This window comes from Lissotriton helveticus, chromosome 1_1 (genome assembly GCF_964261635.1).
Source record: "Lissotriton helveticus chromosome 1_1, aLisHel1.1, whole genome shotgun sequence".
NCBI lineage: Eukaryota > Metazoa > Chordata > Amphibia > Caudata > Salamandridae > Lissotriton > Lissotriton helveticus.
The window spans coordinates 117021112-117043655 of NC_136057.1; the positions used below are offsets into that span (position 1 = coordinate 117021112).

Below are 22544 nucleotides of genomic sequence, written 5' to 3' on the forward strand. Positions count from 1 at the left end.
GTTACTGTATTCTCTTTTTGTGGTTGCACAGTGTACAATTTGAGCAGGAACAGACGTAATGTTGAAAACACATTTTAAATCCGTGCCTTTCATAATATATGAACTATGTTGCGGGTATTGTGAAATTTTAATGATTCCATTTTTTTCAGGTTTTAGAAATTCACAATTTTCTCTGATCAGGAGTATTTTGACCTAACTGTCCTGTGATAACGTGTTGTCTTTTCTCTTTTCCTCTCCTCTGCAGACACTTGAGACTTGAACATCAATTTACCAGAATGGGCAGAAGACGGGCTCCAGAAAAGAAAGTGACAGCGCAGTGTTCACATGAATCCGTAAGAGCCACAGTCCCATCTTTACCTCTTCATGACGTCTCAACTTCAAGATCCCGAAATGATGCTCAGAGGGACAATGAGCTAGAACGGCTTTCGGAGGACCTGCCCCACATTATCCTTCTATCCATGCTGGAGGAGTTGGAAGCCAAACTGGATAACTTGATGAATACTGTGGAGGACGTACCTTCTAGAGTCGCTGGGTTGATTAAGAAAATCTGGATAGAAAAGGATCAAGGTTCCCTAGATAATGGCACAGTGTCTTTGGAGGTGGTCTGTCCGGCGAGTATTAGAGATTGTGCTGTTAGCCGGTCTCCTGCGACACCTCAACCTGTTAGGCCAGGTGGACCGAGCTTGTGTCTCCAGACAGTGTTTTCTAATGGGCATGCACCAAAGCAGGACTGTACGCTCTCCACGCCAACTGATGTTCAAGGGCGTCCAGAGGAGCCAAACCTTTGTCTACAGCCAATGTTTCCTGATCTACGTCACCCACAGCAAGACCAGTGCTTGCAACCTGGGTTTCCAGATAGAAATGGAGTACAGCAGGATTGTACTCTATCCAGATGCCCTCAGACAGATCCTCCAGGCAGGTCACTGGAGGCAAACCTGTGTCTTCACTCAGAATTTGTTGATGGGCAGACACCACAGCAAGACCAGAGTGTCCAGACGGCGTTCCCAGAAGAGTGGGAGCCAGACGAGCCCCTGAAGCAAGAACCATCCCCATTGTCTGATAATAGCTGGGACCAGCAACAGAACCTCTGCCCACACCCACTATTTCCTGAAGGACACGAACCACAGCAAAACCACTGTATACAACCCCCGCTACCAGATGGGAATGGACCTGATGATCACTTGGAAGAAGAACTGATGTGTTTTCATTTCCAAGATCCCCAGGAGAACCAGTGCCTACAACCCGTGTCACCTGATGGGAAGTCATCAGATGAGCACTTAGAGTCTTGGCTATTGTCCTTTGATGAGTTGAGGTCACAACAAACCCAGTGCCTACAGCAACACCTATGCTTGAAGCAGGAATTCCCTAATGCACCATTATTGCTGTTCGAAGCAACCCCAGGTATGTTTTTCACTATAAATGGACTCTCGGAGTGCATACTAACACATGTAACCTCTTCAAAATGCGTATGGGCAGATTTTAGAAAGTCTCTGAGGGGAGAATTATGGTTTGGATGGAACCCACTGAGCGATACTGACCTCCAGAGTACGAGTACACAGGGTGTAGATGTTTCCCTGCAATCTCCTCCTCTGTTTCCACACAGGACTGCATCCTTCCTGTGCAGAAACAAGCCTGGTAATGGGCCTGTACATGAGACAAATAGGCCAGTAGCTCTTGACGTTCCATGATCGTCCCCATTCCAGGCTGAGGAACTGGAAATAGTGTTATTCATGGGAGGAATTACTGGCCAGAATCGCACGTAATAGTCGGATGCAAGTGATGTGGTGTTCATTGAGAATAGCAGACATGCTCAGTCTAGAGAGGGAACTGTGTTTCCAGTTTCACAGTTGCATTGGGTAAGACGCAGCCGTCTCCAGTTCCTGATATAAAAATCCTAGTCTGTATTTGGCCTCAACAGCAGGGCTGACCAGGGATGTTGTTGTCACTGCAGGGTTCTCCAGGAGTGCACACCACCTCATGATAGACAGATACACAAAGGTTTTGGAACTCTGAGGTGACTTGCAATAATCTTATTATATGCACCAGGTGGTACTTTATCCCATATAATACATGGTCACACCATCACCGTTCATAAAAAAATCTTGGTGCGTAGCTCCTACATATGCAGCAGCTAACATGTTTGCAAACATGAAGAATGAACTTAAAACATCTTGTGCAAAAGTAAACATCAAAACTGTTAGATATTTCTTCCAAAAAGATGTTAGAAACTGTTCAATAAAAGTCCACTGAAAAAAAAAGCTGCAGTAGCTCGAAACGTGTAGAAACATGCAGAAATATTCCACCCTTCCTTTATCTAAGGAAACTAATAAAGATATTACCTCTGCTTCTCATAGTAAGCTAGTAACATACAGCAGAAGTAATAAAAGCAAAGTTCTGTTTGTTGCTGTAAACAGCTGCTTCAATTAGGCTTTGTGACTTGACCTTCTTTTCACATCAGCTGCTGGCGCTGGCAGCAGGCATTGTGCCCTCAGGACTCGACTGTAATAACTTATAAAAGCCGAGTTCTGACGTCTTTTCTTCATAATCACTGACTTGGTACGTCACAAATTCCTGATTATAAAGAAATTAGAGACTGCCATTTATACAGGGATTACAGAATCCCATGTTATATAATTATATATATATACATATAATAACTTAGGCACCGATCAATGAATCCGCACAAAACTATTTGGGATTGGCATGGCTAGTTTCATGCAGTGTTTTTTGTGGTCCTCAAATTAAGCCACTAGTCCTTTAAGATAGAGCTAGCTGGACCTTTAGCCCATGAATGGTCTGTGCATCTGGACTCGTGGACCCAAATGTAAAAATCTATTGGATCCGATTGGATGAGAGAGCTTTTTCTCCCGTCATCCATTTCGGATACGTAAACCCAAAGTTGGGTCTGCAGACCTGAAGCTCCCTGATTGGCTGGCTACATCTTGAACCATTACATGATGAAGAGACTTGTTCCCCACATCCTGTAAAAATACTAAAAAAGCCATAAAGAGCCGTGGTGCCATCCTGTCTCTCCCTGGCACAGGTGCTGCCTAATGATAAAATGTAGAAAGAAATTGCTGATTTTGAGAGGTAGGATTCCACATCATGACCCTTGAGGTCCGCAAACCTTAGGCAGGTGTCTGCGCAGGCACAGTAATTGGCCTTGTACCATGGTGGACATTTGTGATGTTCGGAGACCTGCTGCTCGGTCTGAAACCCTATTGATGTCCAATAAGGATACACAAGTTTGCAAGGGTCCGAGAACCCCAAGAAAGTATCCGGGAACCCTTAAAAAGAATAAAGAAAAAAACATAAGCCAGGCCCTTCATGGAATTCCCTGCTGTGCCCAGGTACCGTTGAACACCTGTGCCTGCTTGGAGTTGGCTGCAGGGAACTGTTGCGTGTGTATATGATTAAGAAAAAAACAAAACACTGAAAACAAGCATTGGCAAAACAAATAGGTGTCTCCTATCTGAAAGCTATTGGCTTTGGCAACGTGTTTTAGCCATTATGTACCTCAGTGTGACTGCTGTTCGGCATGGCTAAAAGTTAGTGGCACGACGTTGGGTGGGGTAGATAGAAGGGGGATAAGTTGAGGTAGAGTGCAATAGGGTAGATTGTAGTAAAATGGGATAGATTGAATTGAGGTAGATTTGGGTGAAGTGGAGTAGATTGTGGTGGAGTGGAGTGGATTGGAGTGGGATAGATTGGGAAAGAGTGGGGTGGAATGAGGTAGATTGGAGTAGAGTGGGGAAGACTGGAGTGGAGTAGATTAGAGTGCAGTATATTGGGGTAGTTTGGATTGCGGTACATTGGACTGAAGTAGAATAGAGTGGAGTTATATAGAGTGGTGTAGGGTAGATTGGGTTGGGGTGGGGTAGAGTGTGGTGGAATTGATTGGAGTAGATTTGAGTGGGGTAGATTGGGATAGGTAAGTTTGGCGTGGAGTGGGGTAGGGTAGATTGGAGTAGCGTGGAGTGGATTCGATTCGACTGGAATGAGGTAGGTTTGGGTAGAGTGGGGTGGAGTGGAATTGGATAGATTGGAGTGGAGTGTTGTGGGGTAGATTAGGGTGGAGTGGAATGGGGTAGATTGGGTGGATTGTAGTGGGGTGGATTGGATGGAGTGGGGTAGATTGGATGGAGTGGGGTAGATTGGATGAAGTGGGGAGGGATAGATTAGGTGGAGTGGGGTAGATTACAGTGGAGTGCAGTAGATTATGGTAGATTGTAGTGGGGTAGATTGTGGTAGTTTGGAGTGGGTAGATTGTGGTAGTTTGGAGTGGGGTAGATTGGATGAAGTGGAGAGGGATAGATTGGGTGGAGTGGGGTAGATTACAGTGGAGTGGAGTAGATTATAGTAGATTGGAGTTGGGTAGATTGTGGTAGTTTGGAGTGGGTAGATTGTGGTATGAGTGTAGATGAGTTGGATAGATCGCAGTGGGGTAAATTGAAATGGAGTTGGGTAAATTGGACTGAAGTAGAGTGAGGTAGATTGGGGTGAAGTCAGTTAGATTGGAGTAGATTAGAGTTGGGGTAAATTGAAGCGGAGTGGGCTAGACTGGGGTATATTGGAGCAGGGTGGGGTAAATCTGAGTGGAGTGCAGTAGATTGGGGTGGAGTGGGGTAGATTGGAGTGTGGTGGGGTTGATTGGGTTAGATTGAGTGTAGTAGGGTAGATTGGAGTGGGGTAGTTTGGAGCGGGATAGGGTAGAGTGAGTTAGAGTGGGGTAGATTGCGGTGGGTAAATTGGGAATGGATAGATTGGAACAGGGTGAATTGGAGTGGGATGGATTGGGGTACTTTTGAGTGGAGTGGGGTGGATTGGAGTGGAGTGGGGTGGATTGGAGTGGGGTAAGTGGTGTGGAGTAGAGGAGCGTGGAGTGGAGTGTTGTTTCATGGGGTGAGTGGCATAGATTGGAGTGGAGTGGTGTGGAGTTGAGTGGCGTAGTGTGGAGTATACTTGGTGTGGTAGCCCACTGCCATTACAGACAACACATTTTCAATTGAAATGATCATTACATTTACATCGAAATATGGTTTTACTGCGCATAAATGATAATGTTTGAAAATGTCATCCCCTAGTGTATTAATGTGTTTCAATCTTATTCAAATATTTTTCTCCACACTTCAGTAATACAAAACAAATGTGCTTCATTTTTACTAATTCTGATATATTCTGAAACATCAGCACAGTTCTTTTTTTTAGGTCTTGCCGCAACAGCGCTTAACTTTGTGGGCTTATTGCCCATCCATTGCTTTTTATTTGTTTCTTCGAATCTCCTTTAAACAGCCTTGCTTCCCAATGGCTAATCTTTCCTACTTGTCCCTCCTTTTCGTAGATTGTTCCCTCCCACGGAGCACCGCCCCGTTACTTGTATCCTTGTAATGATCCCATATTATCAACTGCTTTAGGCACTTTTTCTCTTTTCTTCGTCTAAGAGCCCTTCATATGAGCACTTTTTTCACTCACTCCAAGCTTTTTTGTAAACAACTGTAATTCTTGTTCTTATCTCGACACATTTGCTGTTCATTCACAGACCGAGATCAAATGTCAAATGCTGTTTCCCCTAAAAAGCCTGTTCTTTCTCTGACTTCAAAGAGAGCCAGTTCCTCACCGTCTCACTCATCGCTGCTTGTCTCTCCTTGCTTGTTATTTATAAAAGTGAATTACTTCATTTTCTTGCCTTCACCGCCTCCCCTTTGCATAATGGTAGCAGCTGTTTCAACTAAAGTGCTCATGTCTACTGCTGCCGACCAGAAACTTCACTGTCGACTGTAAAGTTGGCCCCTAAGGTAATGGAAGGACGGCTTGGGGTGGAGGGGACATTGGCATGTACAGACGGCCATGCCATTGAAGCATCTTCTGGCAGCTCTCACCAGCAGCATCATGACGCGACCCTGCCACATCTGTATGACGTTTCGGGGCCAAAAGCAGTATTGGATAATAGCTATATATTCTGTAACCAGTCAGTTTGCTATGTACAATCCACTGTACTAAATGATATGATGCATTCTTGGTACATGTATTTCTAAAATGTCACATGTTGTAATATTTAGGACACATACTATTGTAATGCAAGTGGATGTATGACAATACATCGTGCACATTTTCATCGCGTGCCTTTACCACGCGTCTTTTACCTCGCACAGAACATTACTTCGTCTACCTTTACATCGATGGCTGTTGCAACGCGAATGCGTTGCTTTCTATTGGGTAGAACATCACGCCGCAGAACATGACCTCGCACGCCATAACAACGAGTTTTGTTGGTGTCCTACAACAGTGTTTGCTATCTGTTGCTTGAACCCCTGGCCCCCACTGCCCACCCCACCCCGTACCCCGACGTAAATGCTTCTATTTTTATTATGTGTAATGTTTTTTGTGTGTGTGTAAATTCATTCTGTAAATGTAATAATAGAACTGCCTGTATTTTTCGAATGCTTACATTGCCATGTTTTAAACAAACAGAGACAGGTGCACAATATATGATGTGTTAAAACCTGCATGACAGTCACAAATTCACAATTTGTTTTATCGTTTTGAAAGTCAGTTTCAATTTCATGCCCATGGCATATAGCCCTACTTCACCCGTTCAATGAAAGGAAGCTATCGTGTATATTATTTTCTACAATTTATCAAGATTAAATTTGGGGATTTGATGAATGAAAACATTGCAAGCGCAAAGGATGGCAACATGTTCAGTTGGCATAAAAAGAGTACAACGTTTTGGATGCGCTTGGAAATCCATCTTTTAAATCGTGTCCTAAGGTCCAATATTTTATGGTTTGATGCTCATTCAGCCTTAGTGTTACCTATAAGTAAATTCTGTAGCACTTCCAGGAAGGACGGCATCTCTGCGCCTTCGGTGGAGTTGCTAGTGTGGCATTTCCAAGACGCTGAACTTTGCAAAGAGGGTCCCACCAAGGGCCCAGATGATGTCAATGGCTGGGTCGCATTGCAGTGCATCTATAATGTCAATAGGCACGTCGTTGCAGTGCACTGGATTCATCCAGGACAGTGCAAAGAGTACTGCCTAATTAATATTTATGGGGCGTGATTCCAGACTGGCCAGGCATTTCCTCAGTTGGCTGTAACTACTGGAGGCTAGGTTGAAGAGCCCAGGGTGGCGACTGGTAGCTGTCACTCTCCCCAAATCACCCAGAATAATTGCAGCAGGTACAGGGGACTTCAAGCAAGAGGGAAAGAGTGGGAGAGGCATGGAGAGTCAGAGAACAGAGAGGAAGAAGAGAGAGCGAAAGGGAGAGAGAACGGATGGATGAAAAGAGATATACAGAGGAAATGAGGGAACAGGGCTGGTGTGAGCATTTTGTCAGGGCTGCTTTCCCCCCCCCCAGTCCAGCCGTGAACCGTTTTGTGAACTGATTGTTAATGCAGAGGTGGAGGCCTGCAAGGAAGTGCAAACCTCCGTGCTTGCACTTGTTTTCACAAAGGGCTGGCATTGCTACCGCACTGTCAAAACTGTGCCACAGCATGAAATGTACCTTTGAAAGAGCAGCTCCCGATGCTTTAACGTCTTTCCACTCATCCATCATGCATCCATACGCCCATCCACCCACCCATCCACCAACCCATCCATGCATCCATCCACCCACCCACCCACCCATCCATCCACCAATAACCCATACACCCACCCATCCACGCATCCATCCATCCACCCATCCATCCACCATCCACCCATCCATCCACCCACCCATCCACCCACCCACCCACACATCCACCCACCCATCCACGCATCCATCCACCCACCCACCGACCCATCCACCAATAACCCATACACCCACGCACCCACCCACCCATCCACCCACCCATCCGCCCACGAACCCACCCATCCACGCATCCATCCACCCACCCATCCACTCATACATCCCCGCATCCATCCACCCATGCATCCACCCACCCACGCACCCATCCACCCATCCACCCACCCATCCACGCCTCCATCCACCGACCCATCCACAGTAAGTGTTACAGAAACACGTAAAATTTAGTAAGTGTATATTTGGGATTCTCACACGAAGTTTACCAAAAATTTATATATTGTATGATTGTTTCCCCCAAAAACAAAATATATATGGTGAGCGTTTGTTTTGGGAGACGTGACATCCACCCACCCATCCACGCCTCCATCCACCCACCCATCCACAGTAAGTGTTACAAAAACACTTAAAATTTAGTAAGTGTATATTTGGGATTCTCGCACGCAGTTTACCAAAAATTTATATATTGTATGATTATTCCCCCACAAACAAAATATATATGGTGAGCGTTTGTTTTGGGAGACGTGACAGGAGGCTCGAACCTTAGTTCCCAGCACCAAAGTTGGCAGCGTTGGCCTCAGACCACATCGTTTCCCGTTATGTGCTCGTGAATCATTTGTAGTATTTGGGGGCCTCGCACGCATTGTAGAGTTTGTGATTGTTCGTAGTGCCAACAAAGCACATTAAAATTTGTAAGTGTATATATAGCTCAATTAAGATATTTTGTGAGCGTTTTTGTTTACATTTCATTTTGTTGAATATTATATCGTGCATTTTTACACATTAAAATGTGTAAGTGTATATATATTTGGGGGCCTCGCACGCAGCTCAATTAAGATATTTTGTGAGTGTTTTTGTTTACATTTCATTTTGTTGAATATTGTATCGTGCATTTTTCCGTGTGGTGAAACATCACTTTTGCACTGGCGATATTACATCACTTTTGCAGTTTCTGGCCCTCGCAGGGTTGAGAGGAATTTTTGTTTACTTTATATTACATTGTTTATCGTGGATGCGATGTCATCACTGGTCCCCATCATGATGCGATTTCGATATAATGGCCCATATCATCGCTGGCGATGTAATGACTAGCAATGTAGAAGTCATTGCGACGTCTTAGCATGCGGCGCGGTAGCATGCGTTGTGCAGCCATCCGCGATGTAATACTCGCGTTGCGATAGCAAAGTGATGCAGTGCTTCCGCTGTAACGGGTGTTTCCCAATGCAAGTTGATCTCTAATAATCTTTAGGACATGTATTCTTTGTAAAGTAGAAATGCTTTCCACTTAAAATTGAATATATGTACTTGGTAGTTTGTTTAAAGGACTGATCAAACCAAATGTCAGAAGTACAATGCTATAAATTGAGAAGCACTCTGATACCCATTTTGGCCATGTTCGATCTATATAAAACACTGAATTAATAAATGGATAACACACCTGAGTGCGGGGAGACCCCCATACACACACACCTGGTGCCTGCTGAGAAGAAGGTGTGTGAGGGCTGAAAAATTACCTTCACGCCCTGCAAGGCCAGCGCCCTCGATGCTGCCTGCGTGGTGGCCATATTGAAGCAGAAAACCATCAGGACATCTCAGGCATTTACACCTAATACCTTGAAAGACGGCAAGCCCGTGGGCGGATTTGGAAATTATTGGGCGCTTTGCTAGTGGTATCTTGAGGAAAATAGTCAAATAAAGTATGACGGCATGGCCAAACTACTTTACAAAAATAACATCCTCACACTGGGGAGAGACGTCTCAGGCTCTGATTGTGGGCTGGGATTCCCTGCAACAGAGAGCAACCATATCTAGTTTCTTATCAGACTAATAGTCCCCTTTCCCTGCATTCAGAAATAAAATGTAATATCAGCATTTTTAGGTGCAGCACCTAAGGAGCTTATTGATGGCACAGTAATAACTCTCTGTTCCCGGCATTCTATTTTCATTAATCATATCCACCACATTTGATTGAAATTCAAAGGGTAGGCCTCAGTAACTACGTGTCAATCTTTGTAACCCCGGAAAATGCAATAGGATATTTTCTTCTTTGAATGATGGTGTGGGACACTGCTAAAAGTCATTTGCAAAGTCAGTAGGTTTGCAAGGCAAGACCAATTGGCTTTGCCTGTGCTTATTTTTTTGTTGTGTGCTAGGAAAACAATCTTTCACCTTCTCCTCTTGTATGGATACTCAGCAGAATTGTCACATAAATTCTCTCATTTTGAAAGTCATAGGAAGAAAAGTAAACACCAAGCTCCCTCAAAGAGAGAGCTTGACATTTGACCTCTGTCTTTGAATGCACAGCAAATGTAAAAACAAGATTTAAAGGCCTTTTTACAGAAAGCGTGTTTGTGGAAGAATACAGTAAACAAGGTTTGGGCAGCGGGAGGGACGGATGTGAGTTACAAACCACAAATCCAATGGTAACGAATGGGTGGAATGTATTCCCACTGATGCTTCCTGAATATCCCCACGATGTCTTTAGTGCTGTCTGGCAGTCTTGGATCTAAAATACAAAGGTTACAATGAAGTTATTATTGGGATTGTTTTTAACATCTTAATTTATGTTTAAAAAGTATTTGAAACTCACTTAAACCATAGTCTCTCTCTCTCTCTCTCTCTCTCTCTCTCTCTGTCTCTGTCTCTGTCTCTCTGTCTCTCTGTCTCTCTGTCTCTCTGTCTCTGTCTCTCTCTCTCTCTCTCTCTCTCTCTCTCTCTCTCTCTCTTTCTCTATCTTTCTTTCTATGTCTCTCTTTCTCTCTCCTTCTCTTACTCTTTCTCTCTTTCTATTTCCTACTCTTTCACTCTCTCTATCTCTCTTCTGCTCTTCCTTCCTTCCCTCCCACGTCGTTTGTGGTTATAAGAGTTTCTATTGAAAAGCAATTATTTCTTTGCTGATAACTTTGAAATCTTTTGACAAATCTGCACAAACTTAAAAAAAAATTTTTTTTTCTGGTTTCTCTTTATTATACCAAATGCGTTTATTTTTGTGGTTTTATATAGTACAATCTTGACTGAAGGGCATTGAAGCACTTTTCTAAAGAAGAAAGACCAAAATGCAGATTAGATGTGCCATAAAATAACAGATAAGCAATAGACTAATCCCACAGATCACGTCAGGGGAGAAAGTTCAAACAGTTAATATCTGAATACATTGGAAAAGTAGATGCAGAAAAGTGACCACAGATTTATTATTCAGAGCATCTCTCAAATAGGAGGATTTTGAGTTAATTTTTAATTGTGGCAAGACTTGTGGTTGTTCAAGGTGGTTGTGGGAGGTAGTTCCAGATCCTTGTAGCGCTGGCAGTGAAGTCGAGCTTTATAAAGCGTTCTTGCCTGAATGTCGCTTGTTCCAGCAGGAGGACTTTACGAATTCTCGATCCTTGTTCAAATCCAGAGATTTTGAGTTTTTCTACCAAGTAGGAGGGTGTGGAGTTGTGGAGGGCTTTGTGGGTGATGCATTCAGTGTTACATTGGTCTGTTGCTGCAATTGGAAGCCATTGTAGGATGCGAAGTATAGAAGAAATGTGATTTAAAAACTTTGTGACCTGTCACAAAGTGGATAACTGTATGAAGCATTTCTCCCAGTGATGTTAATTTTCTCAGGGAAGGCCAGACAGGAAAGAGTTCCAATAATCAAGTCTGAAAAGTACCAGCGTATGGACTACTAAGTTCGTCAGGCACTCTTATGCTTTGATGAGACTTGCTTCCGAAGGTAAATGTTTATAAATATAGGTCTGTAATTGTTACGGTTGTTCTAGTCGGCGTCTGTGTTGTTTGATGAGGGGGTGACTTGGCCGAGTTTGAGGGAGGTTGGCATGGAGCTGCTCGAAAAGGAGGAGTTGATGATTTTGGTTCATGCAGGCGAGATATGATGGGACTGAGATTCTTGACACGCTCAGGAGGGAGTGGATCGGAAATGTGCGAAGTTGGTTTCATGCAAGCGAGTAATTTGAGCACTTCTTCTTAAAGGACATTGTCAAATTCAGTCCAACTGGCATAGGGTGAGTTTGGTGAGATGACCATTAGTTGGTGGTAGGGCCGTGGGTAGACACTCTTTGCTAAGGGGGACATCTTTGGTGGAGGACGGAGAGATGGGTGAGTCCAGAGAGATTTCAATGTTAGATATTTTTTCAGAGAAGAATGTTGCAAACTCTTCGCAGTGCATGGTAGAGTCATTTATTGAGTATTGAGGGAAAGAGGAGGTTTGCTGTTTGATGATGTTGAGAAGGTCTTTAGGTCTGTTCCTAGAAGGGTCAAGTTGGGCTCAAAAGAAGGGGGATTCTTCTCTGAAGATGTGTGTTTTTGTATTTTATGCGTTTAGCTCCCAGTATCGCAAGATGTGTTAACAAGGGTTGTTGTCTCCAGTTTCTTTCAGCTAATCGGCGTTGTTGCCTCTTTGTTAAGGTCGTTATTAAACCAAGATCTGGAAGGGATACTTCTTGATTTCTTGAGTTTCAAAGGGGCGACTATGTCAAGAAATTCTCCCATTTTTCTGTTGTAGTGGGCGGTGAGATCCTCACCTTGGAATTTGGGAACTGACTGCTTCTAACTCTGCCTGGGAGATTCAATGTATGTTCCTCGGCCAGTGCTTGTGCCGGGTACTTTGGGGGTGGGCCTTTGGTTGGATGGCATTGAGATTGAAAAGAATTAGGTGGTGGTGAGTCCAGTCGGTAGGTAGGATAGAATGGAGGGATAAGGTGTTCTGCTTAGAGATGATTGCATCAAGGGTAGAGCCCTTGGTATGAGTTTGTTTATTGCAGTGTTAGGTGAGATCGTTCGCTTCCAGGAGGGTGGATAGGGCTTGTACTGTTGGATCATCGGCATTGTTCAAGTGCAGGTTCAGGTCTCCTAGTAGAACATCTGCGTTGCCTTTAAGGGAGTTTTGCGTTAATAGGTTTGTTTAGTCCTCATATATTTGTCATTTTTCACCAGGAGGGTGATAGATGACATGAATTTTGATCGAGTTGGGGCCTTTTGACAAGAGTTGAACTCCTACACATTCAAAGGTAAGGTATTTTGTGTTGAGGAATGGAGTTAAGCACAGATAGTTTTTGTGTATAATGGTTAATCCACCGCCAATACGATCCTAGCGGTCGTACGGATGATTGAGAAGCCCTGTGGGAGGAAATTTATAAAAGAGGATGAGTGGTCATTCAGCCAGGTTTCAGTTGGAAAGCTGAAGTCAATTTTGTGTCCGAGGATGGTTTTGGCTATTTGAATGGCATGCTTGACTGCTGACTGACAGTTTAGTAGCATGCAGCAACGCGTAGGTAGTGATCGTGGACCAGGCTGACAGGGTTGGACGGTTGTTATTTGGGTAGGCCGCCTGGGAGGGCGAGTGGTGTTCAGGGTTCTACTCGTGCCAAGGATGACCGGGATCTTGCGGCGGCATGGCTTGCTCGGGGCATTATCATACGTGTTGCTCAGCATTTCAGCTTCCCGTTGCGTGATTTCAGTCGTGGTGCATCTATGATTGAGTTGGTGATGGATATAGGGGATAGTTTGTCTAGGTGTAAAGGATAGAGGATTAGAGTGTATGTTTGTGGCAGGATCAGTGTTCGCTATAAATGCGTGAAGCTGGGGCAGGAAGTAGGTAATCTTTCCGTTCTTACGTAGTGACGAGATTTCATCCAGAATAGTGTTGATTGTGAGTTCAAGCTGGGCTGTTGTAGGGATCAGTTGAGTGGCGGTTGGGTCAGTGGTAGGAAGTGGAGTGTGATGGAGCTCGGCAGAGTTTGGGGCGGAGGCTAATGCAGGAGCGGCCCGTGCAGATAAGAGCGGTGAGGCCGGGTGGGGGGGGCATGTTCAATAGATGACAATGAGGGAGGAAATGATTTATTTGATTTTCCCTGGTCGTCGTCTGTCGCATTCCCCCTGGCCCCCCACCGATCTTACCTGCAAAGGCCGCTCCTGGGCTAATGTAGTATCCAGCCTGACTGGTTGGAGGACTGAGAGGATTCCGGTGGGATAGATAAGTCAAGCTGGGCAGTGGAAGTATGCCATGCAGAGGGGGCAAGTCGTTTTGATATCGAAACAGAAGCTTCAGTGCGTCTGGGGATCAGAGAGGCTGTAGGGGGGATAGAGGTGGGGGCAGTGTGAGGGGGTTTGGGAGTAGAAGGTTCAGCTAGTAGATGAGGGCCTGCATGGGAGAGGGTGGAAGGGTGGTGGTGGGAGCGAATGGCATGGCGGCGCAGAGAGTGGAAAATAGATAATTTTGTTCAGTGGCTTGGATTAGGATGTTTCCATTTCTGTATATAGCGATGGACAGATCCCCGCTAAAGTTCTGGGATAGGGATATAGTTTGTTTAGATCCATAAAGGACATTGGTGGCATTAGTTACATGAAGGTGTTTAATGACGTTTTCTCTCCTTTTGGTGGGTTTCGTAGTGTAGAAGATGAAGTCCATTTTAAGACTTCCGTGTGTTGGATTGTAGATGTCTGTTATTAGAGTCTCTGGGTGTTCTTTAAGGATGTTGTGTTTGTACTTTTTAGCAGCATGTTTGGAGAGGTTTTGCAGAAATGAGTTGGGGGTGTATCTTTCCACGCTCCTGAAGTTGAAGTGATACTCAGAAGTTGTTTCTGGGGATAACCAAAGTTAGGCTTCAGGAGAAGCATTCCGAGGTGTGCATAGTGGTCAAGAGGCAGCCTCCAACAGCTGAGATGGCCGCCTGATTGTAATATTGGGTCTTTCAGTGGACGGTTGGTGGGCACTTCTTTGGAAGAGTGGGATGCGAGTGTCAGAGGCTTGTGAAGAAGGTCACCAAGGTGATCTGGTAGGATCCCTTTGAGGAAAAGTGGGCCTTGAATGCCGAAAAGCGCCAGTGGGCCTGTTGATGTCCCTGGGTTCTTAGTGGCCATGGTATCTAGGAGCTGGTGGTTGTGATGGAGTTTATTGGTCAGTGCAGAAACATCCTCTATATTCGAGGGCATATATACAAGCTATACACCCACATCATAGGTAGTATATCAATATCAGCATAGACTAGTAGACATCACAAAGGATGGGTCACTGCTATAGGCACATGGTAGGATAGGAAGCAGCATCAACTTGAGATAACAGTATATGCACGAGATAATATTGGAATAAGATGGGCAAAACAATCTCCATGTACGCTTAGAATTACAGTGTAGATATAAAGACACAGTATACTTGCAAGATAGCATCTTGCACTTTAGCATTGTGGAACTTCGTTGAGAGTTCATTTTAATGGTGAGATATTGAAAGGAAGTACGATCCACACGACGGGTAAGTTGAACCCAGCTTTATTGTACGTCCAGCTACAGTAACTCCCCGGCAGCAACTGCCAAGGAAAGAATTAACCATGTGTTCCACGCAGGGAACATTCTATATGGAATGCGTGGATAGAGAGAAGTCCTAACACACCTCCCTTTCTTCACAAAGAAAACAAAAGAAAAGAAAAGGATAGAAAGAGAAATGAGAAAGCAATAGAAAAGAATAGATGCTAAAGGAAGAAGAGCATAAAGTAAATAGATTGTATCATTTACAAAAAAAAACAAATGTTATGTAAAAACATCACAACATACATCACACTCACCATGTGGTATAGGAATTACATCATTACATAGTCTTGAAACTTGGCAGGAACAGATCTGACTCTGGAGGACCTTTCTCTCTGAGGAAGGTTTCCCCCAGAATTTATCACACCACCCGCCTTGGAAACAGAAGAAGAAATACTGACCCCCAACCGCTTCCCAACCTGCTCAACCATGGGCCCGGGAACGATAGAAACCATACTCTTGCTCCAAACCCTTCCATCTTCCAACACCACCACATAATCTCTCACAGCAGCCACTTTCTTGGGAGAATAAAAACGTGACTCCCCTTTACGGAAAAACCCAGGTTTTTTTATCCTCACCCAATCGCCCACCTTCACCTTGCAAGAAGACATCACATCTGATTTGGTACCATACTTGCTCTGAACTGAAACTCTGACATCAGCCACTCTAGCTAACTCAGTAGCACTCACAATCTTTCTGGACATCCACTCCTTGTTTAACTTGGTACCGGCAATCCTACCACGCAGCAAAGTAAAAGGAGCAACCCCAGTTGAAGCATGCGGAGTAGTTCTTACAGCCCACAACATGTCGGCAACCGCTTGACGCCACTGCAAACCATTCACTAAAGCTAGTTGAAGATGTTCCTTGACAACACGGTTGAAACGTTCAACCAAACCGTTGCTGCGAGGATGATAGAGTGACGTGCAAACGTGTTTAATGCCAACTTCCTTGAAAAACGAAGACATTTCAGCTGAAACCAACTGCGTACCATTATCCGAAACTATTTCCTCAGGAAAACCCTCCCTAGAGAAAACATCACGTAAAAATGATATTACCACAGAAGAACTGATGGAGTCAACAAATCTTACTTCAGGCCACTTAGTCATATAGTCAATCAACACTAAAATAAATTTGGGAGTCGAACCAACGAGACCATAAGGTCCAGCAATATCCAAAGCCAATTTGGACCAGGGAACACTTTTCACAATTATAGGTTCAATAGGTAGAGGATGGGTGACTTGTGACTTATCACTGACAATACATTCACAACACTCACGAACAAAATGTTCAACATCTTTGTCCACAGATGGTGTAACGACTGGATTTTCGGACTAGATAGAATCAGCTCACCAAGATACCACTCACCCAGCCGAAATGTAACCACCTCCCTCTTCAGGACTTACTCACCTCATTAGATAAACACTGGATCCTCTCCTGGGAAGGAGAATTAGCTATATACATACATATAATATATATATATTTACAATATCTCTAAACCTATAGGGATTGCTAATAATAATACTTACCATATTATTATTCTAAACCACACTCATTCGTACTCAGTAGCCTCGCGGTAAGTCATACCCAGACTATACTACCGGCCTCCACCCATGAAGGAGCAGTTCTTATGAGATTACCATTACACACCAACCCTGGTTGGTGCTCACGCAAGCCGCAGTCTTCCGTCGGGTATAAACGCTGTATCCCCCCAGCGTATCACGCACAAACACGTACCGTATCCTCCCGGCACCTCACACGACCAACACAATCCGGCGTTGGCCACATAACGCCGCGGCGATTACTTCCTATGCAAACCTCCTTATCTCTATATGGGACATATCACTACATATATCTACTATGTGGTATATATATATATATATATATATTTGGAGTTCTGTATGCAGTGAATCGGTGATCCAATCCTCTCACACAAAGATGGCCGAAATCATAGTGTATAAGAATTGTTAAACAACCCAAACTCTCCCCTCTTCCTATTTGTCCGCACACTACTTACCCGGACGGGATAAACCTCCGTTCACAAAGCAGCATCCAGCTAGAAGAAAAGGTTAGCCCTGGCAAATAAAACAAATTACACACACACTGGTCCACTACGAACCTGGGGTCCCTTTTATTACACAATATCAATAATAACACTAATAAACATATAACCTAGAAAGCAAATAAGAGAATTAGAATAGATATGTGCACACTACTGAGAAAGGGCAGACTTCACCTTATGATCACGGGGTCTGGACTCAGTCGTCATCTCGGGTCCCTGCTTGTCTGTGCCCTGGACCATCTCTGGGATCACCCCTGCAGTCACGGATACACGTCTGCACCGCTATGCTCTGTCTCCTCTCTGATCTCCTCCAGGTCACCGGAACCTCTCCTTCTTATTATTCGTACTGTCTGGTTCACTCTCGGCTATCGATATTACTCCTCGTCTCTCTCTCTCTCTCTCTATCATCAATCGATTCGAGAGATCGTCAGCTTTCAATATATCCAGACTTCAAAATGGCGATTGTCCGCTCCAGATTATGAGATGCCTGCGACTAGCTGACAGGACAATAGAAAATGGCTACCTCTCCTCTCTGTACCTTCGCTAATATAGAACCCTCTTTCAGCATGGAAATTTCCAGCCAGTAACCTGCCGCCCACCAAATTCCTGTACCACTCCGTGCCAAGGACGCGCTCCCAGCTGGCCAGCCTGGTGTTGCGTCTTCAACATAGAGAAAAATACATTCTTTCGATAAGGGCCAGCCTGAGCCGGTTCTCTCCCTGCAGAAAAACAGCTTAAAGCTAAATAATACCTCTCACCTACAAGTGCCCCGAGCTTTTCAGCCGAGGCAGAAAGGAAAGATGGAGTCTCTCCCGTTTCGGGCCTACAGGGCCCGAATTAAGCAGAAAAGGGGAATAACTCCATAATAACTATTTAAAAGGACAACATAATACCTGCATTAACGGGACTATCCCCTACCCTAAGCTTATGGGTCCTAAAAATAAGGATAAAAGTGCTGAATTATATATATATGAAGGAGTTCGCCTTATAAATAGGCCTATTCTCCAGTCCTAACCACTATACTAAGATAATAGTAGGCTAAAGTCACCATCACTCATAAAATGAGACGAAAAACTCGGTCAAGACATTTGGCCACCAAAAATCTTGCCTTACTCTGCGTTTCATGGACCGAATGCCTGGATGACCTTTGTGAGCTAAACCAAGAATCTTCCCACGGATAGAAACAGGTACAACTAGTAGTCCACCTCTTCTCAAAATTCCATCAACAAGAGACAACTCATCCTTGACACGTAAATAAGGAATAATAGCGGCAGGACAAGCTTTTTCACACGGCCAAGGTTTGGAGAGAAGATCAATAACTACCTGCATGTCAGCAACTCCCTCCAACCACTCGCATTCTGAAAGGGCATACCCAACAGAGTCACTTAAGGAACTAACAGCACAAACCACTTCTAAATAATCACTTACAACGCTGTCGTCACCATTGGAAAAAGGTAGTCTGGATAGGTAATCAGCAACCAAGTTCTTCGCCCCAGCCACATATTCAAGCTGATATTGGAATTCTTGCAATCTGAATTGCCATTTAGAGATTCTTGGAGTCGCCCTGCCACCACCCTTGGTCGTGAATAAGTCAATCAAGGGCTTATGGTCAGTCCTCAGGATGAATCTGTTCCCCCACAAGAAATTCTTGAAATGCAAAACTCCCCACCACATCGCTAGTGCTTCCTTTTCAATAGTAGAGTAAGTTCCTTCAGCACCTCTCAAAGTTCTGGAGGCAAAAGCAATAGTTTCTTCGCGACCATCACCTCTTTTCTGCATGAGGACAGCCCCCAAACCCACATTGCTAGCATCGGTGGAAAGAATGCATAAGTCATTGATGTTGAACAACTTCAGAGGGCGAGCTTCAATAATCTCTTGTTTGATGACATTGAAGTTGCTATCACAATCATTATCCCAAACAAATTTGACATTCTTTTTGAGCAGGCCACGCATAGCAGCGGTTTTGGTAGAGAAATTCCTAACAAATTTGGAGTAATACTCTACCAAACCGAGATATGAACGTAATTGATCCTTGTTCGTAGGAACAGGAGCATTCTGAATGGCATCAATGATTTTGACTTTTGGTTCAACCCCATTCTGGGAAATGTGGTGACCAAGATAGTCTACTCCATCTTGAAGAAATTTGCATTTATCTTCCCTCAAAGTTAACCCACTAGACCTTAGTATGCTGAGTACAAGTTTGACACGCTCATCATGTTCAAGTTCAGTTTTGCCATGAACCAGAATGTCGTCCTGGAAAAAGACAACACCAGAAATGTTTTTAAACAGGTTGTTCATTAGCCTCTTAAAAACAGCCGAGGCTGAAGCTAAACCAAACGGCATGCGGATGTAACGATAGGCACCCTCCGGAGTTACAAAGGAGGTGAGGTGCTTGGAATTAGGACATAGCTCAATCTGATGATATGCAGATGAAATATCGAGGGAGGTGAAAAATTTTGCACCTTCGAGGGTTGCTAACATTTCATTGATGTTTGGGAGTGGTTGCCGGTCAATCCAAATGTTGGCATTGAGATCACCCAGGTCAACACACATCCTAAAGCACTTGTCAGATTTCCTCGCCAAAACTATGGGAGCAAGCCACTCAGAACCTTCTATCGGTTCAATTACACCAGCTGCGCATAACAGCTCTAATTCTTTCTTTAATTCCGCACGTAAGCTCAAAGGTACCTTTCGTACTTTATGAGCAACAGGAATGGCACCCTCTTTTAAAATTATCTTGTGTTGGAAACCTTAGAGCTTGCCTAATTCTCCATTAAAAACTTCAGGGAACATGAGAGCCCACTTGTTGTTAGACACATGAGATACAGCAAGAGTCTTTGACGATCCCAACATTGTAGAGTAGAACTCGCATAATTCATTGCGAGATATTACCATGTTTGGATGGTTGGGATCTAAAATAATGTTTAAATCTCCTTGTTCATCCCACCCCAACAAATTGGTACCATCTTTAACTATGAACATAACACAAGTAATGTGATCCCCATGAAATTCAAGTTTAGCAGAACATTTCCCTAAAACTTCAACTCTCTTGCTATTATAAGCAAAGATCTTGATACTAGAAGGTTCTAAAAGTACATTTGAAAGTTTGCTAAAATCAGTATAATTCAACAAAGTAAACGGAGAACCAGAATCTGCAAGGAATTTGCAGACAACCCCTTCCACAACTGTTAAACAAGAAGGAGATTTCCTTTTCCGAAGGCCAGACAAAGCAGACAGTTCAACTACTCCGGCCTCGTGTAATGTCGAAGACAGCATCAACAGTTCATAACATTCTTCATCAGATTCTTCTGAAATATATTTTACAGAGGGAACTGGCTTATTCGTGGAAGTAGCTTTGCCCATCCGGGAATAGTGACCTTTGTTTCCACATTTATAGCATGTTTGATTGAGAGCAAGTTCAAGTTCAAGAATTTATATAGCGCACTACTCACCCAGAGGGTCTCAAGGCGCTTGGGGAGGGGATTCATTATTTATCGAATAGCGAGGTTTTAAGTTCTTTTCTGAAGGAGATGTGGTTCTGTGTAAGGCGGAGGTGAGTAGGGAGTGAGTTCCAGGTCTTGGCCGCCAAGTAGGAAAAGGATCTACCTCCCATGGTGGATTTTTGGATACGCGGAACTGCGGCGAGGCCTTGATTGGAGGATCTTAGTTGGCGGGTGGGTGTGTAGAAGGATAGTCGAGTGTTGAGGCATTCGGGCCCTAGTTTGTAGAGGGCCTTGTGTGCGTGGGTGAGGAGACGGAACGTTATTCTCTTGTTGACGGGGAGCCAATGGAGGTCTTTCAGGTGGCCGGTGATGTGATCTTGGCGAGGGATGTTCAAAATGAGTCTCGCTGATGCGTTTTGGATACGTTGGAGTTTTTTCTGTAATTTGGCTGTAATTCCGGCGTAGAGGGTGTTTCCGTAGTCTAGTCGGCTCGTAACCAGTGCGTGGGTGACAGTCTTTCTTGTCTCGGCGGGGATCCAATGGAAGATTTTTTTGAGCATATGAAGTACGTTGAAGCAGGAGGATGAGACGGCGTTGACTTGCTTGGTCATCGAGAGTGAGGAGTCCAGGATGAAGCCAAGGTTACGTGCGTGGTCTGTGGGTATGGGGGCTGAGCCCAGATCCGAAGGCCACCATGAGTCGTCCCAGGCAGAGGGGGATGATCCTAGGATGAGCACTTCCGTTTTGTCTGAGTTAAGTTTCAGGCGGCTGTCTTTCATCCATACGGCTACTTCTTTCATGCCTTCGTGAAGATTGGTTTTGGCGGTGTTGGGGTCTTTGGTGAGGGAGAGGATCAGCTGGGTGTCGTCAGCGTAGGAGATGATGTTAAGGTTGTGTTGACGCGCGATGGATGCAAGTGGACTCATGTAAACGTTGAAGAGGGTGGGACTGAGTGATGATCCTTGTTGTACACCGCAGATGACTTCAGTGGCCTCTGATTTGAATGGGGGAAGTCGGACTCTCTGAGTTCTCCCAGCTAGGAACGAAATGATCCAGTCCAGGGCTTTTCCTTTTATGCCGATGTTGCTGAGACGTTGTATGAGGGTGCTGTGGCATACCGTGTCGAAGGCGGCGGAGAGGTCGAGTAGAATGAGGGCCACTGTTTCTCCGTTGTCCAGTAGTGTTCGGATGTCGTCTGTTGCTGCGCTGAGGGCGGTTTCGGTGCTGTGTTTGGCTTGAAAGCCGACTGTGAGGGATCGAGGGAGTTGTTGGATTCGAGGAAGGCGGCGAGTTGGCTATTGACAGCTTTCTCAATGACTTTGGCCGGGAATGGGAGGAGGGAAATGGGGCGGTAGTTTTTAAGTTCAGAGGGGTCTGCTGTGGGTTTCTTCAGGTGGGCGCTGACTTCGGCGTGTTTCCAGCTTTCTGGGAAGGTAGCAGAGTTGAAGGAGCAGTTGATGACATCACGGAGATGGGGTGCGATGATGGAGTCTGCTTTGTTGAAGATGTGGTGGGGACATGGGTCTGTTGGCGAGCCAGAGTGGATGGAATTCATTAGGCGGATGGTGTCTTCAGTGGTGATTGGGTTCCAAGCGCTGAGGTTGTTAGAGGGCGGTTTAGGTTCTGAGGGGGGTGGAGAAGATTGTTCGTTGGAACTGTTTTCGAAGCTGTTATGTATGTCGGCAATTTTGTTGTAGAAGAAGGAGGATAACGAGTCGCAGAGGTCTTGGGAGGGAGTGATGTCGTTTGAGGCTGCGGTGGGGTTGGTGAATTCTTTGACGATGTTGAATAGTTCCTTGCTGTTATGGGCGTTGTTGTCGAGTCGATTCTTGAATGCTGATTTCTTGGTGGATCGAATCAGCTGGTGGTGTTTGCGGATGGCTGCCTTGAAGGTGGACATGTTGTCGGTTGTTGGGTTTTTTCTCCATGTTTTCTCGAGAGTACGGCATAGCTTCTTGG

The 22544-nt window shown here is 44.7% G+C and overlaps 1 protein-coding gene across 1 annotated transcript in view; it reads left to right on the top strand.

Moving 5' to 3' along the window:
* Nucleotides 1-442: 442 nt before the first annotated feature.
* The window catches only part of LOC144763709 (uncharacterized), a 70896-nt gene continuing 48794 nt past the window's right edge, over nucleotides 443-22544 (top strand). Inside the window, exon 1 of the mRNA XM_078649610.1 lies at nucleotides 443-1401. Within this exon, the coding sequence (XP_078505736.1) occupies nucleotides 459-1401 (943 nt within the window). The 5' untranslated portion in view covers nucleotides 443-458. The remainder of the gene's footprint in view (nucleotides 1402-22544) is intronic.